The 16,965-nt window shown below is 50.6% G+C and overlaps 2 protein-coding genes across 2 annotated transcripts; one reads left to right on the top strand and one right to left on the bottom strand.

Annotated features, from left to right (window-relative positions):
- Positions 1-5,965: 5,965 nt before the first annotated feature.
- LOC112885519 (polygalacturonase ADPG2-like) lies at positions 5,966-7,333 on the top strand. The gene has a single exon (XM_025951121.1). It carries the CDS (start codon positions 5,966-5,968, stop codon positions 7,331-7,333), a length of 1,368 nt encoding a protein of 455 aa, XP_025806906.1.
- A 3,441-nt stretch (positions 7,334-10,774) lies between these two features.
- Positions 10,775-16,965, bottom strand: LOC112884841 (auxin response factor 24-like). Its single transcript, XM_025950439.1, has 15 exons — positions 16,399-16,965; positions 16,155-16,294; positions 15,298-15,396; positions 15,157-15,210; positions 14,876-15,070; positions 14,710-14,794; positions 14,184-14,274; positions 13,916-14,080; positions 13,619-13,738; positions 13,456-13,531; positions 13,203-13,371; positions 12,383-13,122; positions 11,521-11,711; positions 11,223-11,423; positions 10,775-11,130 (listed from the first exon to the last, which is right to left on the bottom strand). The coding sequence occupies exons 1-14, from the start codon at positions 16,436-16,438 to the stop codon at positions 11,240-11,242; spliced, it is 2,349 nt and encodes a 782-aa protein (XP_025806224.1). The 5' UTR covers positions 16,439-16,965; the 3' UTR covers positions 10,775-11,130; positions 11,223-11,239.

The raw sequence follows: 16,965 nt of genomic DNA, 5'->3' as shown, positions 1-16,965 counted from the left end.
CATATTCTTAAGGGACATACATTTAGGCTACTCCTGCTAAGAATATGCTAAAAAGTTCAATGAATTCTTATCAATGTACTAATTACCAAAGCTTTTCTAATAGAGCTCATACTCATGTGCATAATTAATTATATTCTTAAGAAATAATATACTAAAATTTAGGTACTATTACTCAATACTTTCTTATAATGCTTATGTACCACTATCTTAATGTCATCAACTTTCTCTTATTCATTCCTTATCAATATTTTTTTGTCTCATTTGTCATGAGCATAAGAACTGAAATTTAGGATCTGGTAGTCTAATTGCATGAACATCTAAGAACTGCAAATAATTTGAACTGAATTACTTACATGAGGATCAGTAGAAGCCCCTTGGGCTGCTGACGACCTCGTGCCTACTTGAGGAGACATGCGTTGATGAAGATCCGCTCGCTGTCATGACGGAGGCACCTGGTCTTCAAGTTACTCCCGAGCACCTCCTGATCGGAAGGGTTTCGGGGTATCGCTAATCTCGGACATCTCTTAGAGAGATAAGAGACCCTCTTCTTATAGCTCATGTAACTTGGGACCAGGCCCACACAATTAGTTATGGCCCACCGATCATAGGCAAGGCTTGGTCCAACGTGACCCTATTCTCATGGGCAGTTAACCCCTTTAGGACTAGGTCTCTTTTGACTAAGCTAAGATCAATTTCAACACGTATTTCATTAAGAGAAAGGGTGAAACAACCACAATTGCAGGAACAGTCCACGGAGGAGTCGCGGCCTGGTGGAAGCACACCCACACGTTAGGTAGAAGAAGAAAGGAGGTAAAGAAAGGGATTACAGCGCACTTAAGACACAAACCGGGACATGACCAAGAGTGATGGCGAGAGCATCCAGTTGTTTATAACCAGCCTGGACGCAAGAAACAGCTTCGTCTAGAATGAAGGAAATGAGCTGATTTACCGACCTACTACACTGTTCAAAAATTCTCTCGTTACGCTCGTTCCAAAGTATCCACGAGCAGAGGCGGACCCAGAACAGGCATAGGCCCCCAGGCAATGACCAATGAGAAGCCAGCAAGCCTCCGGATTGACATCACGAGCCTCCTGGACGCGGCTAACACTGGCCTCATGGCCTCGTGGGCCTCTTTTTTCTTTAGATGTGGTCATTTCACTTAGTCTGAACTAGTGAACACAACATAAACATATATACAGACCCCACCACGCTCTCTCTCTCTCTCTCTCTAGCTTCTAAATCTCTAGAACGAGAGCTCCCCCACCCCCGCTGGTGACCACTCCGGTCCCGGTGGCCACCCCACCCGTCGGCGGTCACTCCGATCCCGGTGGCCACCCCACCTGCTAGCGACCACACCAGTCCCGGCGGCCGCCACACCTGTGATAGAACCATCTAAATTAATTCGGCTTAAGTACTCTAACTATCACTATAGGGGCAATTCAGGCTAACACACACTTAAAATGGAGTAAAATGATATTTTGTTGAGTAACATCCCGATGCAACCACTGGAATTTCGATCAAAATAATACATACATACATAAAACCCACGTGAAGGTGAGCCCAGAGATTACAACAATCTACAAATTTTATACCACAGAGTTCAATAGGAATTATTATTACAAACCAAGTTCGAAAATATTCATAAACAAGTACTTTCAGAGTTCAACAGTGCAGCGGAAAATAAGCGGAAGTTCTAACGACGATACAAGATATCATGATGAAGCCCGTACATGACATCATTCAGCGTTATCATCGTTGGCCGGGGACGCATCCCGGGAACGCATCCTATTCCACTGACCAACCAAGAGGTAGAGTACACGGCCAAATAAAAAAATGCACAAACTCAACTCGGTGTCTGTCGTGGCGCGCCCACCGTCGCTGTTCCACCCATACGTTCCACTGCCCTTCTGCACGCCGGCGCCGCCACGGCCCCTCACGCCGCACACCACACGCCGAGCTCCGGCAGCACCTTGGCCCCTCGGCTCGGCTGCTCCACTCCGCACGCGCCGCCGCACGCTCACCTGCACTCCGCCTGCATCCGCTCCACCCGACCCCGCTCGTGCTGCTCCGCACGGGCCGCTCTGCCCACGCTGTCGGCGCCGTGCCGCTTCGCCCCCACCGCTCCGCCTGCCCCCCACTGCTTCGCCCCTGCTGCTGCACCCGCGCCGAGCCGCTCCGTGCAGCTCGCCCCACGCCGATCTGCTACGCCTGCTCCGCACCGAGCTACACGAACCGAGCTGCTCCGCGGCACAGGGAAGGCGCCCACGGGGTGGGGAAGAGGAGGGGAGGCCACGGCAGAGGACGGAATAGAAGGATAGGCGGTGGCGGGGAGAGGAACCGGCGGCGGAAGAGGAGGGAAGGGGAGGGGATGCGAGGGGGAGGAGGAGAGGAGGGTAGGTGTCCGCGGGGAAAAGATAAGATTAAGAGGAAGAGTGAGAGAGATGAGAAGAGGTGGAGTAGATGCAGCGGCGATACGATCACACAAACGTACGGCCTGCTGTAATCAAGTCATTACTAATATTTAGAGTGCCGAAATATGCTCCAAATTCATAATAAACAAATTTACATTTGATTTTCTCAAAACACACCGGACTGTGCAAACACCACACAGCCTTCCATAATGGTCTTTCACCTCCTCACGTTGAGCTTGATTGGCGATCTCCTTTCTTCTCTTCTTGCAAACTGTATGCCAAGCAATAACCACTACGTATACTGAAAATCCACCACTCTTTTCATATGCCCACGCAGTAAAATCTTCTGAAATTCTTGTAGGCAGTCTGACCTTTAGGATTTCGTCTGCATCAAACCTTCTAAAAAATTTCCTGACCATCTCCTCCCTCCATTCCATCCGTTCCTTGTCAATTAACTAAGAAACCCACTTAAGACTCTGTTTGGATCTATAACTAAACTTTAGGTTCATTAGGTGATCTAAACAGGTGGACTATAGCTCTGTTTGGATCCATGGAGTAAACTTTAGGCCTAAATTTAATCCATTAGATGATCCAAACAGGTGGACTAAACTTTTGACTAAAGTTTAGTTTCATCCCAACTAAAGTTTAGTCCATAGAACCCACCTAATTTTGACTAAAGTTTAATTTCACCTATTTATGTGTTTCAAATAGTTTCCCACCTAATGTTTAGTCCATGGATCCAAATGGGCATGGACTAAAATTAAGTTACCTAATATTTAATATTTAGTAGCCTAAAATTTAGTCCGGACTAAACTTTATTCCTAGGTGATCGAAACAAGGCTTAAACTTTGGACTAAAGTTTAATTTTTATGCATGTTTGGATCCATGGACTAAACTTTAGGTGGGAAGCCATTTAAAACACATAAATGGATGGAACTAAACTTTAGTCCGAATCAGGTGGGTTCTATGGACTAATGGATCACAACTAAAGTCTAGTCCACCTATTTGGATCACCTAATGGACTAAACTTTAGGCCTAAAATTTAGGCTATGGATCCAAAGAGGGCCTTAGTCTATTAGTCCATAGAACCCACCTAATTGAATTAAAGTTTAATTTTCACCCATTTATATGCTTCAAATGGTTTCTCACCTAAAATTTAGTTCATGGATCCAAATAAGTATGGACTAAAGTTTAATTACCTAATATTTTAGTCACCTAAAATTTATCCGGACTAAACTTTAGTTCTAGGTGATCCAAACGGAGCCTAAGACGACACAGTCTAAACTTTCCAGCAGTTCAATTGACCAACCCCTCATCGGAAAAGCTGTGTAAAGAAGATTGCCATTTGGATTGTACCGTGCCTCGAGTACACGAGCACATAAACTGGTTGGTCGATCAATCAATCTCCATGCCTATCGTGCAAGCAGTGCTTGGTTAAACAATTTCAGATCACTAAAACCCATTCCACCTCAACTTTGTCGTGAACTTATCCCAAGCAATCAAATGGGTTTTGCATACTCTATAGCCATCTTACCCCAGCAAATACCTCCTTGCACATCTAGTCAGGGAATCACTACTATAGCCCTGTATGGATCCTTCCCAACTAATAATGGTTAGCTAGCTAATTTATAATAGTTTTGTTAGCTAATTAAAGATTAGCTAACTAACCATTAGCTAGATGTATTTGGATCCATCTGCTAATTGCTAATTTTTAGCATTAATGGACCATGCTACACCTTATTTTTTTTATGCTGAATTCAAGGGAGAGAGGGAATGGGAGGAGGCATGGGTGGCTAGCTGCTCTAACTTTGGAGTAAGCAACCCGGGTTCGAATCCCATCGGACGTGCTTTCGCTAGAGTGGAGAGTAGTCCGGCTGGAGGTAGAATGCCTGGTGCCTAGCGTCCAAATGACGCAGGGGGCTACTCTAACCTCTGGCCCCTCAATTCAGGGGAGACGAGGAGAGTGGATTCATTACTACAGAATAGGACTTTCCAAACGTCCTATCACTGCCGGTTCAAAACGAACCGATGGTGATGCCTCATCACCGCCGGTTTCAAAGTTTGCAGCCATTGTGGCTGTTGGAACCGCGGTAATGGTGTCACCGGCCATCACCGCTGGTTCCAGCCACGCACTGGCGGTGACAAGGCGTTGTCACCGCTGGCTCTTATTATGACCCGGTGGTGATATCTACACCACTCTAGATATTTAATTCCCCTCTCCTCTCTATCTGTACTCTCTCTCGTTCCATATCTCCTCCACCGACGCCTCCTTCTCCCCTAGGACTCTCCTCCTCAATCTCCCCTGCCGCATGCCTCCCTCCCTCGATCTCCCCGCTGCCGCGCCTCCCTCTCCCCACTGCCGCACCTCCCTTCCCGCCGCCCCTCCCTCCCTCTCCCCCGCCGCCATCGTGCCTTCCTCCCTCCACCCCGTCGTCGCCGCCCCTCCTTTCCCGCCACCCCTCCTTCCCTTGATGCCACGCCTCCCTTCCTGTCGCCCCTCCACCTCTCTCCTCTCCCGACAGAGCAGCAGCGCGGGCCATACGCAGCCACAGCCGGAGCAGGGGGGCGCACGCGGAGGCGGCGCGGGGCCGCGGCACCGACCCCCCCCCCCCCCTCTCCCCTCTTGCGACAGAGCAGCGGTGCGGCGCTGGGCCACGGTGCGTGGCCGCAGCACGTGGGGGCAACGGTGCTGAGCGGCGATGCGGAGGAGCTCGAGCGGCGGCGGCAGCACAGGGCACCGTGGGCAGCTGCGTGTGTTGCTTTTCTTTTTTTATTTTTTTTACGGGCATCACCGCCGGTTATAGAGCCGGCGGTGATAGCCCATACCATCAGTATCGACTTTGATCCAACGGGAATCAAAACCGGCGGTGATGGCATTTTACAACCGGCGGTGATGAGGTATGTTCCGGTAGTGATTAGGGATAAAAAGGACTTTAAACACCATTAGCTAGGATTAGCTGGGTTCAACCAGCTAATAAAATATTATAGTAAAAATTAGCTGAACTACAGTACTTTATTAACTAACTTATTTGGATCCCTAATGGATAATTTTAGCTAGCTAATCAATGGCTGGAGGATCCAAAAAGGGTCTATGTCTGATAATTGGAAAACTCCCTTGTTTCTTTATTGTCATTACTCATTCTTAAAAACACTGTTTTAGTTATAAAGCTGCTTCATTTTGGAAGGACCAATAACGTGTACGTTAACGATAAAATTTTACCATTTCAATTTAATAATTGCCTCGGTGGCGGACGCTATATCCGTCGCCGGGCACTCGCACTGCTGGTACCCAGCGTGGGTGCGGGCAGCCAATGGACTCCGAATACGTGATGACGACAGGGCGTCGGAAAACAAAATGCTCGCACAAAGGACTTGAGGAGCGCGGGACGGAGTCCGAGTCCGAGTCCGACAGGGTAAGGGCTGGTTCCGATACGGAGATTCATGGCGCCGGCGGCGGCGAGTCGGACACCAAGCGCTCGCCCACGAGCTATAAAACAACAATGAGTAACAGGCTGCCACGGGCAAGCGCAGCAACGCGGAGCATCGCCGAGACATGGCCATGGCCTCGCGCACGCTCCTCGCCACGGCTTGCCTTCTCGTCCTGCTGCTCCTGACGCTGGGCGGCGCTCTCGTCGAGGCACGGCGTCCATGGCCACGGTGGCCGCACCGCGAGGTTGCTCCAAGTTACGGGCTCTCGACGACGGCGGACGCGCCGGAGAGTAGTAGTGTCGATGGTTACGCGACGACGTTTGACGTCGGCAGCTTCGGAGCCGCCGGCGACGGGAAGACGGACGACACGGCCGCGTTCCAGAACGCATGGGCCCAGGCCTGCTCCTCGGCACAGCCAGCCGTCGTGCTCGTGCCTGCCGGAAGGAGCTACCTCCTCAAGGAAACCAGCCTGTCCGGTCCGTGCAAGTCCAGGGTCACGTTCAGGCTGGACGGAACGCTGGTGGCTCCGGAGGACAAGTCGGGCTGGGGCAAGCAAGGCAGCCTCCCTCGCTGGATCATCTTCAGGGGCGTCGACGGCCTCACGGTGATCGGCGAGGGCGCCATGGACGGCCGGGGCGAGGCGTCGTGGAAGAACTCGTGCCGGACGAACCACGCGATGCCGTGCACCATCGCGCCGTCGGCGCTCACCTTCGCGTCGTGCGACCGCCTCGTGGTGGAGGGCATCAGCCTGCTGAACGCGCCGCAGATCCACCTGTGGGTGGAGCTCTGCCGCGACGTGACGCTGTCCCGGCTCACCATCGCGTCGCCCGGCGACAGCCCCGAGAACGACGGCATCCACGTCGCGCGCAGCGACGGCGTGCGCATCCTCGGGGCCAGGATCGAGGCCGGCGACGACTGCCTGTCGGTGGTGACGGGCACGACGAACCTGTACGCCACCAGGATAGAGTGCGGCCCCGGGCACGGGATCAGCATCGGGAGCCTGGGCAGAGGGAACACCAGGGCCGAGGTGTCCAACGTCACTGTCGACGGGGCGCACGTGTCGGGCACGATGTTCGGGGCGAGGATCAAGACGTGGCAGGGGGGCAGCGGGTTCGTAAGGGGCGTCAAGTTCCTGAATATGGCGATGGACAGGGTGAAGAACCCCATCTTGATCGACCAGAACTACTGCACCACGCCGCACCCCTCCAATACCACGGCGTGCGATCACAAACAGAGCCAGAGCTCCGCCGTCCAGGTCAGCGACGTCGTGTTCAGCAACATCAGGGGCACCACCGTCGCCAGGGACGCCATCAGGCTGCACTGCAGCCAGGCCTTCCCGTGCCGCGACATTGTGCTCATGGACATCGACCTCAAGACGAGGGGGAACGGCGAGAAGAACGCCGCCACGAGCACCTGCGACAACGCCCTGCTGGGAGTGTCCAGCAGCGTTTCTCCGACGCCGTGCTCGTCCGTGGCGACCAACAAGGATTAGGTTCCGCTAATCCGCTAGGATCTCAAGACGACGTGTGACCTGCCTAGCGCCAGTCCTGAACTCTCATAATCGGGGATGGAGGTGTCGCCGTGTCGGGCTATGCTCAAAGAAGTACTATTACAGGGAAGAAGGGAGACATGAAGATTCTGTGATATTTTTTTCTTGAGTAGACTCCACCAGCGGTTCTCAAGCCTATTCTAAGTTTTTATCCCGATCCTGATATCTCAAAATGCACATAATAATCCTTAAACTTATTTCGTGCTATCATCTCAGTCCTTAAACTTGTCCTAAATTCTTATCCTGGTCCTGATACTTTCAAAATGCATGTAACGATACTTAAATTTATCCCATGCTCTAATCTCGGGCCTTAAATTTGTCTTACACTATCATCCGGGTCCATATGCTTCTAAAATGCATTATTTATTTCAAAAAAACTTTTGTGAATTATTTCAAATTTGTTTGGATTTCAAATGAAGTTCGATTCCCACTTAAAGTGGATCCAAAATTTATGGATAAATTATCACGAATTGGATATGAAAGATCAAAATCTCTAAATAACCCAAAGTCAAATTATTTTTTGTGATTTTTTCAGAAATTTTTTAGGGCAAAGAATAAATGGTTTTAACATTATTTTTAATCTCTGAAATAAAATCAATTATTAAATAAATTTTTTAAAATAATACTTCCAAAAACAATTAAATATTTTATCCAAGATTATTGTCTTATGATTTTTAATAAATTTTGAGTGAGATCGGAACTTGATTTGAAATCCTAAAAGTTTGAAACAGTCCATAAAAGTTTTTTCTAAATACATGAATTCATTTTGAAAGTATAGGATCTATTTGAGAGCGTGGGATAAATTTATGAACTATTATGTGTATTTTGAGAATACAGGAATCAAGAAGAGAACTCGGGACAAGTTTAAAGACCGGGATAAGAGCACACGACAAGTTTAAGAACTATTATGTGTATTTTAAAAGTATTGGGACCGGGATAAGAACTCGGGACAAGTTTAAGGATCGTCGGTGAAATTTACCCTTTTTCTTTATTATTACATATGACCATACTATTTTGAACTGGAGCAGACCATTTCAAAACACATATTTGGTACCGTCGTTTGGCCAGCAATGGATTTTTCAAGTCCAATGTAAAAGTGTTGCTAATCTAAGAGAAAGCAATACTAATAACAACACTAATGACATCAATGATAATGGATCCGCCGTACATCGCAAAGATAAACATGTGCAAGGATGACGGTAAGCTTCCTTTCTGATGTATGCTTTGCACCAACATGTGAGGTAAGGTACAATTCGTCGTAACATCCAACATCGCAAAGGTACATAGTCTGGTGGCGGTAACGCTGGAAAACAGATGATTTAGGATTTGTTTGGGAGAACTTATTCCTTACTTCGATTTCACCTGTTTTATGCAAAATCAAAGCATTATAGCGCGAGGCTATATTTTTTAAAGCTCGGACTAAAATGAACTGTGAGGTCAGATGAAGCTAGATTTTTTTTTTCACCGGTTTTGTCTTCACCAATAAAACCATTTTGATAGAAGCCCTCCTAAACGGCCATGCCATTAGTGCTGGCAGGACATGGTAGCAGAGGAGGAAATGGCTGCTTAACTCTTAGCTGCTTATTTGCTCGTCGCTGGCGAAGCTGAGGCCGCAAGAAGACGGCGGCGGGTGAAGGTGGATCCGAAGCCAATCCATGGCGAAAGGAATAGAGAGGGAGAAGGAAAAGCCTATCCGTTTTCTGGCATTTCATTGGTTGGCTTGCGACGTGGTGCTCCAAAACCCAGACCCAGACAGGAGGCTCAGGAACAGCGGATTAAACCGGTCGGGGGGGCCGCCGGGCGACGTTATGGCAGCGTACTGGGGCGCCGTATCGCAGCGCCTAAAGACATCCACACAGGTCCACCCGCGGCACGTACGTTTAGTACGTACGACGAGTAAGGATCCTGTACGGTTGCATCTCCAAATCTGGGTCTCAGAGGGAGCATCGCCATTCAATACGGCTCGGATGGATCACCCATTCACTCACTCACGGACGCCCCGTGCACCCATGGGCGGAGGGCCCAATGTGGCCCGGTATTGCCCAAGCAATACCTTGGCCTGGCCTAAGAAAGGATGAAAAATAGATAACCCTAACCCTAAGCAGCTCAGCCCATCACGGCTCACGCTCTGCTCGCGGCTCCTGCCTCCTGTCCAGTTCGTCCACCGCCCTCCACTCGTCCGCCGCCGGTCGCCCTCCACGGCTCCGCCTCCACCCGTCCGCGGTCCGCCGCCGGCCGCCCTCCCCACCCCGTCCCGCCCCGCGCCGCGCCGCCCCCGGCCGCGCCGAGCCACGCCGCCCCGGGCCTCCACCGCCCCCGCCCCGCGCCGCGCCAAGCCGCGCCGCCCCGGGCCTCCACCGCCCCGCGCCCCCGCCCGGGCCGCGCCGCCCCGCCCAGCCCCGCCCCGCCCCGCCCCGCGCCGCGCCGAGCCGTGCCGCCCCGGGCCTCCACCGCCCCGCGCCCCCGCCCCGCGCCGCCCCGGGCCTCCACCGCCCCGCGCCCCCACCCCGGGCCGCGTCGCCCCGCCCCGCCCTGCCCCGGGTCGCCGGCCGCCCTCCACCGCCCTCCACCGCGCCGGGCCGCGCCGCCCCGCCCCGGGTCGCCAGCCGCCCTCCACCGCGCCGCGCCGCCCCGGGCCTCCACCGCCCCGCGCGGCCGCGCCCCCGCCCTGGCCGCTCCGCGCCGCGCCGCCGCCCCGGGCGTCCTGCAAAGCTAAGGGGACCTTTCCAAATTCCAAGTGTTAGTGTCCATATAACAAACAGTCCATCAATGACTCAATGTCCTGTTTCAGCTTAAAGCCTTTCAGAATCCGGTGCCATTGCTGCCACCCGCTCCTGCTGCAAGAATTATTATCGACCGCCCCGCCCCGCCCCGGGCCGTGCCGCGCCGCCATAAGTTGAGCCATACCTTGATTTTGCCGCGTCCTCCGCCACTGCGTGCACCTGTGCCTTGGCTGACGGAACAGGAGTTGGTGCCGCCATCACCGCTGCAAGTTCTTCCATGCTAATTGCAGATGCTCAAAGTTCCTGTCAAAACTGTTGTCCACAGGGCACTGCCAAGCACCACACCAGCCGCATCTTCTGCACCCAGGATTCAGATTGAAGAGCATTATTAGATTCCTCGGCAATCCCAACCACCTAGGCAGCATCCAGAATTCAAACTGATACCCTGCACATGTACATCACTACTAGGGCAAACGAAATCAACAACCCGGCCCCGGCATATCTACTATGCTACCATCAACCATCCAAGCCCTCGGGTTCTTCGTATCCCTCGCACCTGCAAACCAACAATCACACGAATTCACATGCGAACCCAGCAATCGCAGGCAAGTCGACCCCAGCAATGGCAGGCAAGTCAAACCCAGGCAGAAGACACACAAGCAGGAGCCAACTCGCCTTCTTCAGGTGCCATGTCAGTTAACGCAGTCGACAACACACTAGGACGCTTCAGAGCAAGGCTATTTACAAGGCTTAGCAAGCGCGATGGGGGTTTGTTTGCCTTCTTTTCTGCGGCTCTGCTACAGTAACTTACTTAGTGCCAACACAGGGCACACCCGAAAACTTGTACTAGAGACCGACACCAGGGCAAGCACCATCTACAAACTGGGTACTGCGGGGCTTACCCGGAAGCATACACACAGAGCACCTACAAAACCACTACAAGCCTCTCTTTCTCTCAGACTCGCCGCCTCTTTCTCCAGCTTGTGGCCATACGTCTCCCTTGCCACCGCACAGGACCTGCAACGAATTGCACGAGATTAATTCAGTATGAGCGATGGTTTGCTCTGCTGCTACAAACAAGACCATGTACTGCTGCGGATGTATATTACCTCGCTAACAGGACAGATTAGCAGTTCTCGGAGTTGAGGGACGAAGTGGATGGCCCACCTGAAGCCTCCTTGGAACCCAATCCGCTCCCCAGCGAGTCAGGCAGACTATCTTCAGACCTTGAGTTCAGGGCGCCTGGGTTCATCTTTTCCACCTCCTCCCTTGTGTAGATGGAGATCTTGTGGACCATGTTGCAGAACTCACTGTCCAGACAGAGGTCAAGATTTTCCATGCATAATTACAATATGTACCGAGCAACAGGAAAGCCAAGGAAAACATCCAGATGGTGGTAAGACTCACTTCCAGGGATCATCACCAACCAGCATCATGTCACCTTCATTGTCAGTGTAGACGACCAACCAGTTCTTTTGAGGACTGCTCAGCTCACCATCAAAGTCAAACATCTGATCCAGTTCAGCAATCAGTTCATCGTAGCAATTGAACTTTGTCAGATCAATCGACCTGCCGAGGGCACTGCCTTGCTTATGCACCTGAAATGGTTAAACTTTGTCATATTCAAAAACTAAGAGCAATAGAAGATCCGTTGAAAAGCAGGCAACAGAAGGAGATGAAACCAAATTAAAGCAATTAGGCAGACCATTCATGCTATGATACTACGACAAATGTTTCTATTTGTCATCACATATTACATGCAGTCTTAAAAGCTATGGCATAAATAGTACATGATGTATATAATCAACATTTTGATTATCTACTTATTCAGAAGACATAATGCTTAACGACTAAAAAACCTCCATCACATGCTTTTCATGGTTTGTTTGTTTTTTTTACAGTTTAACACAAAATTAATGTAAAAAGGTGTCGGATGATGTAAACAGCTCCAAACATGAAACTTGCACATTCAAGAAAAACTTCACGATTTTTATTGTCATTTAAGAATACATAACTATGATCTGGGCCCAGTATGCATTTTATGTATCATATCAAGATATGACTAACAACGAAAAAGGAGCATGACTAGCAAGGTAAAAGGTGCAATGTGCGGTGAACCGTCTTGCAACTTTGGGTTGAACTACTTTGCACTTTGCTCAGAATATTCTGGGTAGATTATGGACAAGGCTGATTATTCTCCCTAACAGAATCTGACTGAGCACCATCAAAGTGTCTTAACAGTCTTAGAAGGATCAGAACAATCATCCACCTCAATTATGTGAAGCTGATTCCTTTCTGATGGAGATGTTTGCTTCCCGTCATATGCGACACTTGGTGGAGATACCAGAGGTTCAGATTTTTCCAGGCTGCCAAAAGGAATCCCAAATAGCTTGAATGAAGTGCCTTTGGTTTTCTGTCCATCATTCTCAATAACCAAAGGCTGGGGCTTGATATGCCCAAACCAGTCTGAGGAGCACTGATCAATGCCATGGCCCTGAAGAGGGGTGAAAGCAGATTTCCCACTAAATTTTGCAATTTCAGCCCTTTGAGGATGTGGAGCTCCAGGCATCGATAGATTCATTTGTTGATCCATCCTAAAACCATTGTTATGAGGCATTAAAGACCAGGTTCCAGGTAACATGTTGTGGTTGGCTTGTTGGACTGGATAATGCGCATCAACTGCGTCCCAGGTCCTTGAGCAGTTTCCAGATATTTGACTAGGAAAAGAACAAAGTGGATTCTGCGCATCTTGCAGTTGTTGAAATGCCGACAGCGGCTGATTGTAACCTTCAGGTCTTCTTGTTTGCGTCCAACACTCCAGACTTAGCTTTGTCTGGGCACTAATATTGTTTCTCTCCTGCTCCATCCCTTTAGACCACTTGGTGAGATCCTGAGCAGACTTCAGATCACTGCTATCACGGTATCGACTAGTCAAGTGTGTCCTTCCTTGACTGTGCACGGCCCTTGGGAGACTATTTTGTTGAGAGTCCGGCATTACTTTAGAAGCAACTGGATGAAAAAATTATGCATGCATTAGTAATGATAGAAAGAACTACAGCTTCAGGTAAGTAACAAGTTCAAATTCAAACCTTCTCTGGTTACATTTGACATGATAGATGGCGAAGCATTAACATTTGAGCGAGACCTCTTGAATCTGGGTGGAAGAGGGTTCACAGGAGATGGGCTAACAGCAGGTTCTATTTGCCAAGCAGAAACTCTTTCCGGACGAGGAATGGAAGAAGCTTCATCCCATCTCACCTAATTTCAGAACAATATGTTAGTAAATACTGATATTAATCAGCTTGGACTCATAATCCAAAGAAACAAGCATGTAGTCAACACCTTAAGGGAACGCCATTTCGAGTCAGCCCAGCCAGATGGATCAGAAGCACCTATTCCAACTATTGTTCCAGTGAATCTAACAAATGAGAGTAGAAAATTTATCTCCTAAGACAAATTTTGTGGTATGTAAATGAACCAAAATATTTATTACAGTTAGTCTTACTTCTGCTCTGCTGCCTCTTCGCCTTCAAATCTCATCTTGAATCTCATCCCTATTGAATAATTTCGTTTCAGCGATTCATAGTACCTATCACGTGAGACCACGAATTCAGCTGGACTAGTCCTGCAGGATGAGTGTAAATGACTCAGCTCAAACATGCAAATAGTTATCGTGGATCTTAAAATCTTCTTTTTATCATGTAAGCGAATCATGAAACTTCATGCAGCGATTTAATAATAGATTGGAACAGCACTTGTGCTAAACAGGACTAGTGCGTCTAAGCTTATAACTCCCACGAACCTTGGCTTGTAGTAGATAGTGAACATACTCCCAGTGTTCACTGCATGCCATGCTGTTGCAAGAACACCAAGATGCATACTGTGGCTTGATATGACTGAAGATGGGATAGTAGTTTGGTGCCTCAATGCCCGCCTAACTCCAACACGTAGCTCCCCATTCTCACCTCTGGCTCATAGAATATAAGGAAGCACGTAACGTTAAGGTATAGCGTTAATAAAGCGAGTTAAAGCAAGCAGCATTAACCGTTCAGCATAGCATAGTACCAGACCTGAGAAATATGAAGGCATCCCCAGCAACGAGACGCTTGGCACTAACAAAAACACTCCAACCACTCTGAAGAAGGTGTCTCCGTGGCTGACCTGATGTAAAGCAAACACAAACTGCAAACTTTAACAATGTCCAATACACTAAATCTATCCAGGTTACAATTTAGGCCACTGACAATTAGCAGGAATTCCTAATCCAAATAAACTAAGCATGTGAAAGAAGAATCATTGATAAAACTACTGCCATCATCGACACAGGGCACCCCAGAAAATATTATACACGCGAATTTCTGCTGACAATATGGTCCCAGTCAGAGAATAGAACTAACTGTTCGTATCAGACTTAACAGATAAATTCAAAATAAATGGGTTACCAACGCACAAATGGCCTCGATTGGATTTACAAACAATTAAAAGCTAGCATTAAGCATGCACTCCAGGCAGCGATGCAGAGTGAACGAACAAGCCAGAACATGACACATCACACAAGAATAAATCACCAGTACGAGTAATATGATGAGGCACCACCTCGAAAGATGTGACGAAAGCGCCACTCAACCCCATGCAGGTCCTTCGCCACTAGCTCTTGATTTGGGGGATGCTGAGTCATATCCTGGTCAAGGAGCAACATCAAAGGGATCACTATCACTAGACCAACAACAAAAACATGAGTCAAAGGTTCTAAGGTCCTAACCAGGGGAGGGAGGCACTCATCCGCATGCCGGCGCAACACCGAGAATCCACCATGTGTGCTTGTGTCTGAGGCAGTCAGTGTCTTGCAGAAGGAATGGATGCGAAGCTGCTCATTGGTGGCTGGCAGCGCATTAGGCACCACCTCCTCCTCTGGGTCATCACTCTCCACTGTTGTAGTGGTATTCTCATCTCGCTTCTGTAAATCAACACAAACGTTAGTACGTAGTATTGGTTAACCTTTCAAGACTCTACATGCATGAAGCACAACCAGAAGTTACCCACCTTATCAGGGAGCAGGGTGAGCTGGGCATACACCTCATCAGTATCTGGCTCAGCCTAGCAACGGAAACGAGGATCAGGCATATGCATCCACAACATGCTAGTATGCTACAATGAACAGCAAAGAAGCCGCGCTGTTGCTACCTTCAGCTCTATGTTCATGAGCTTGCAGGGGATCTTCCATGGCAGGTTGTAGAGCGGCGTGCCCTGCTGCTCGGCGAGCTGGTTCGTCGATGCCTCCACCTGAGACGACAGCAGAACCCGCGGAATCAGCATCCCCAAATCACACGGAGCAGAGCAAGAATCTTGGAAAGAGGAATCATTGCATATCTCCCAGGTCAGTAAAAAATTTGTGGAGCTTTGGACAAGAACATTAAAAAACATAAAGGCACTGATTCTTAATACCATTGAAGGCACTAAAGAAAGACCAAGCGTCCAGGGTCAAATGAAATGAAAGAACACTGAACTCAACTGAGCTCACTGAAGTGTGACCAGTAAAACTGAGCGACGACTTTCGAAAGCTAGAACAAAAATCCCCAAATCAGAAGAAACCCCCAAGAATCCTGCACGATCGGGGTGCAAACGGATCCCGCATTCCCGAGCTGTCCGCGTCAGGAGGCAAAACCCCCCAAAAGCCAGAGAATTCCCGTCCGAATCGACGATTCGGAGCAAAAGCGCGAGCTTCCCTCGACCCGGAACCAGGAATCCAGCCTGCGGACGACGAGGATTAGAAATCCAGGGGCGTCCGCAGCGCAGGCACACGGGCCCGGAATCTCCCGAATCGAGGGGCGGCACCGGGACCCCCATCGACTCACAGATCAAGCAATCCCCCGCGCCAAAAACCCCTCCAAACCCCGCAATTCTCCGCGATCACGCAGGAGCCCCCCGCGAAATTCGGCGAGGATTCCGACGCACGCACGCGCGCGCGCAGCAGAAACGCGAGGGGGCAGCCAGCAGCAGCACCCAACGGGAGACGAGCTCCCAGTTGGGTAGCCCCTCACCTGCTCGATGTGCCCCTGCGGGAAGTAGTAGACCTTCTCCCCGAGCGGCGGGACGCTGGAGAGCGGCCCCGCGCAGGCCTTCCAGAGCTCCACGAACAGCGCGTCCTTCCCTCCGCCGCCGCCGCCTCCTGCTTCCGGACCTGCACGCGCAACAAGCGGACGTCGTCACAGACCAGCCCGACCCGACCCCCTCGGACCCAAACACCCGCACGAACCGCCAGCAGCGACACACGCACGCACGCACCTCCCCCTCCGCCGCCGCCGCCGGCAGCCGCTGCCGCCATCGGGGGATCTCACATGCACTTCCCCGGCCACACCTCCCCGTCGGCCCGAATTCCGCCGTTCCCCCGAGGTGTCCCCGCGCGATTCGGGTGGGGAGGGAGGAAGGAGAGAGGAGAGGGAGCAGGAGGCGAGGGCGAGGTGGGATTTAATTAGCAGGCCGCCGAAGGCGACGTCAGTTTCCGGTGCCTCTCCTCCTCCTCCGCCCCCTTCTCTCTCTTGCAGCGCGGCTGCGTGGGTCGTGTGTGTTTCGTGAGCAGGGGAGAGAGGGAGAGAGAGAGAGAGAGAGAGAGAGAGAGAGAGAGAAGGTGCTCCGTGCTCGTGCGATGGGTGGTGCTTGCTTTCGTGCTTTTGGAAGCAGGGATGGATGTCGCCGGGCGGGCGTTGGTCCGGTCCGAGGAGGTGGGTTTGCCCGGAATTAGCAGTGGCAAGCCCGAGGGAGGGGTGCTTTGGAGCGTCGGACGCTGTCAACCCGCCATTGGTGCCTGCTAGTGACGGGGGCTGAGGATTCCATGCTCGCTCGCTCGCTCGA

This window comes from Panicum hallii, chromosome 3, assembly GCF_002211085.1.
Source record: "Panicum hallii strain FIL2 chromosome 3, PHallii_v3.1, whole genome shotgun sequence".
Lineage (NCBI taxonomy): Eukaryota > Viridiplantae > Streptophyta > Magnoliopsida > Poales > Poaceae > Panicum > Panicum hallii.
This window is presented reverse-complemented; position numbering and strand designations above follow the sequence as displayed.

Coding starts and splice junctions, on each gene's coding strand:
- LOC112885519 (XM_025951121.1), top strand. CDS start 5,966: ATGGCCATGGCCTCGCGCACGCTCCTCGCCACGGCTTGCCTTCTCGTC.
- LOC112884841 (XM_025950439.1), bottom strand. CDS start 16,438: ATGGCGGCAGCGGCTGCCGGCGGCGGCGGCGGAGGGGGAG. Junction 15,397..16,154: donor CGCAGGGGCACATCGAGCAG/GTGAGGGGCTAC, acceptor CTGTCGTCTCAG/GTGGAGGCATCGACGAACCA. Junction 15,071..15,156: donor TCACCCTGCTCCCTGATAAG/GTGGGTAACTTC, acceptor GTTGATTTACAG/AAGCGAGATGAGAATACCAC.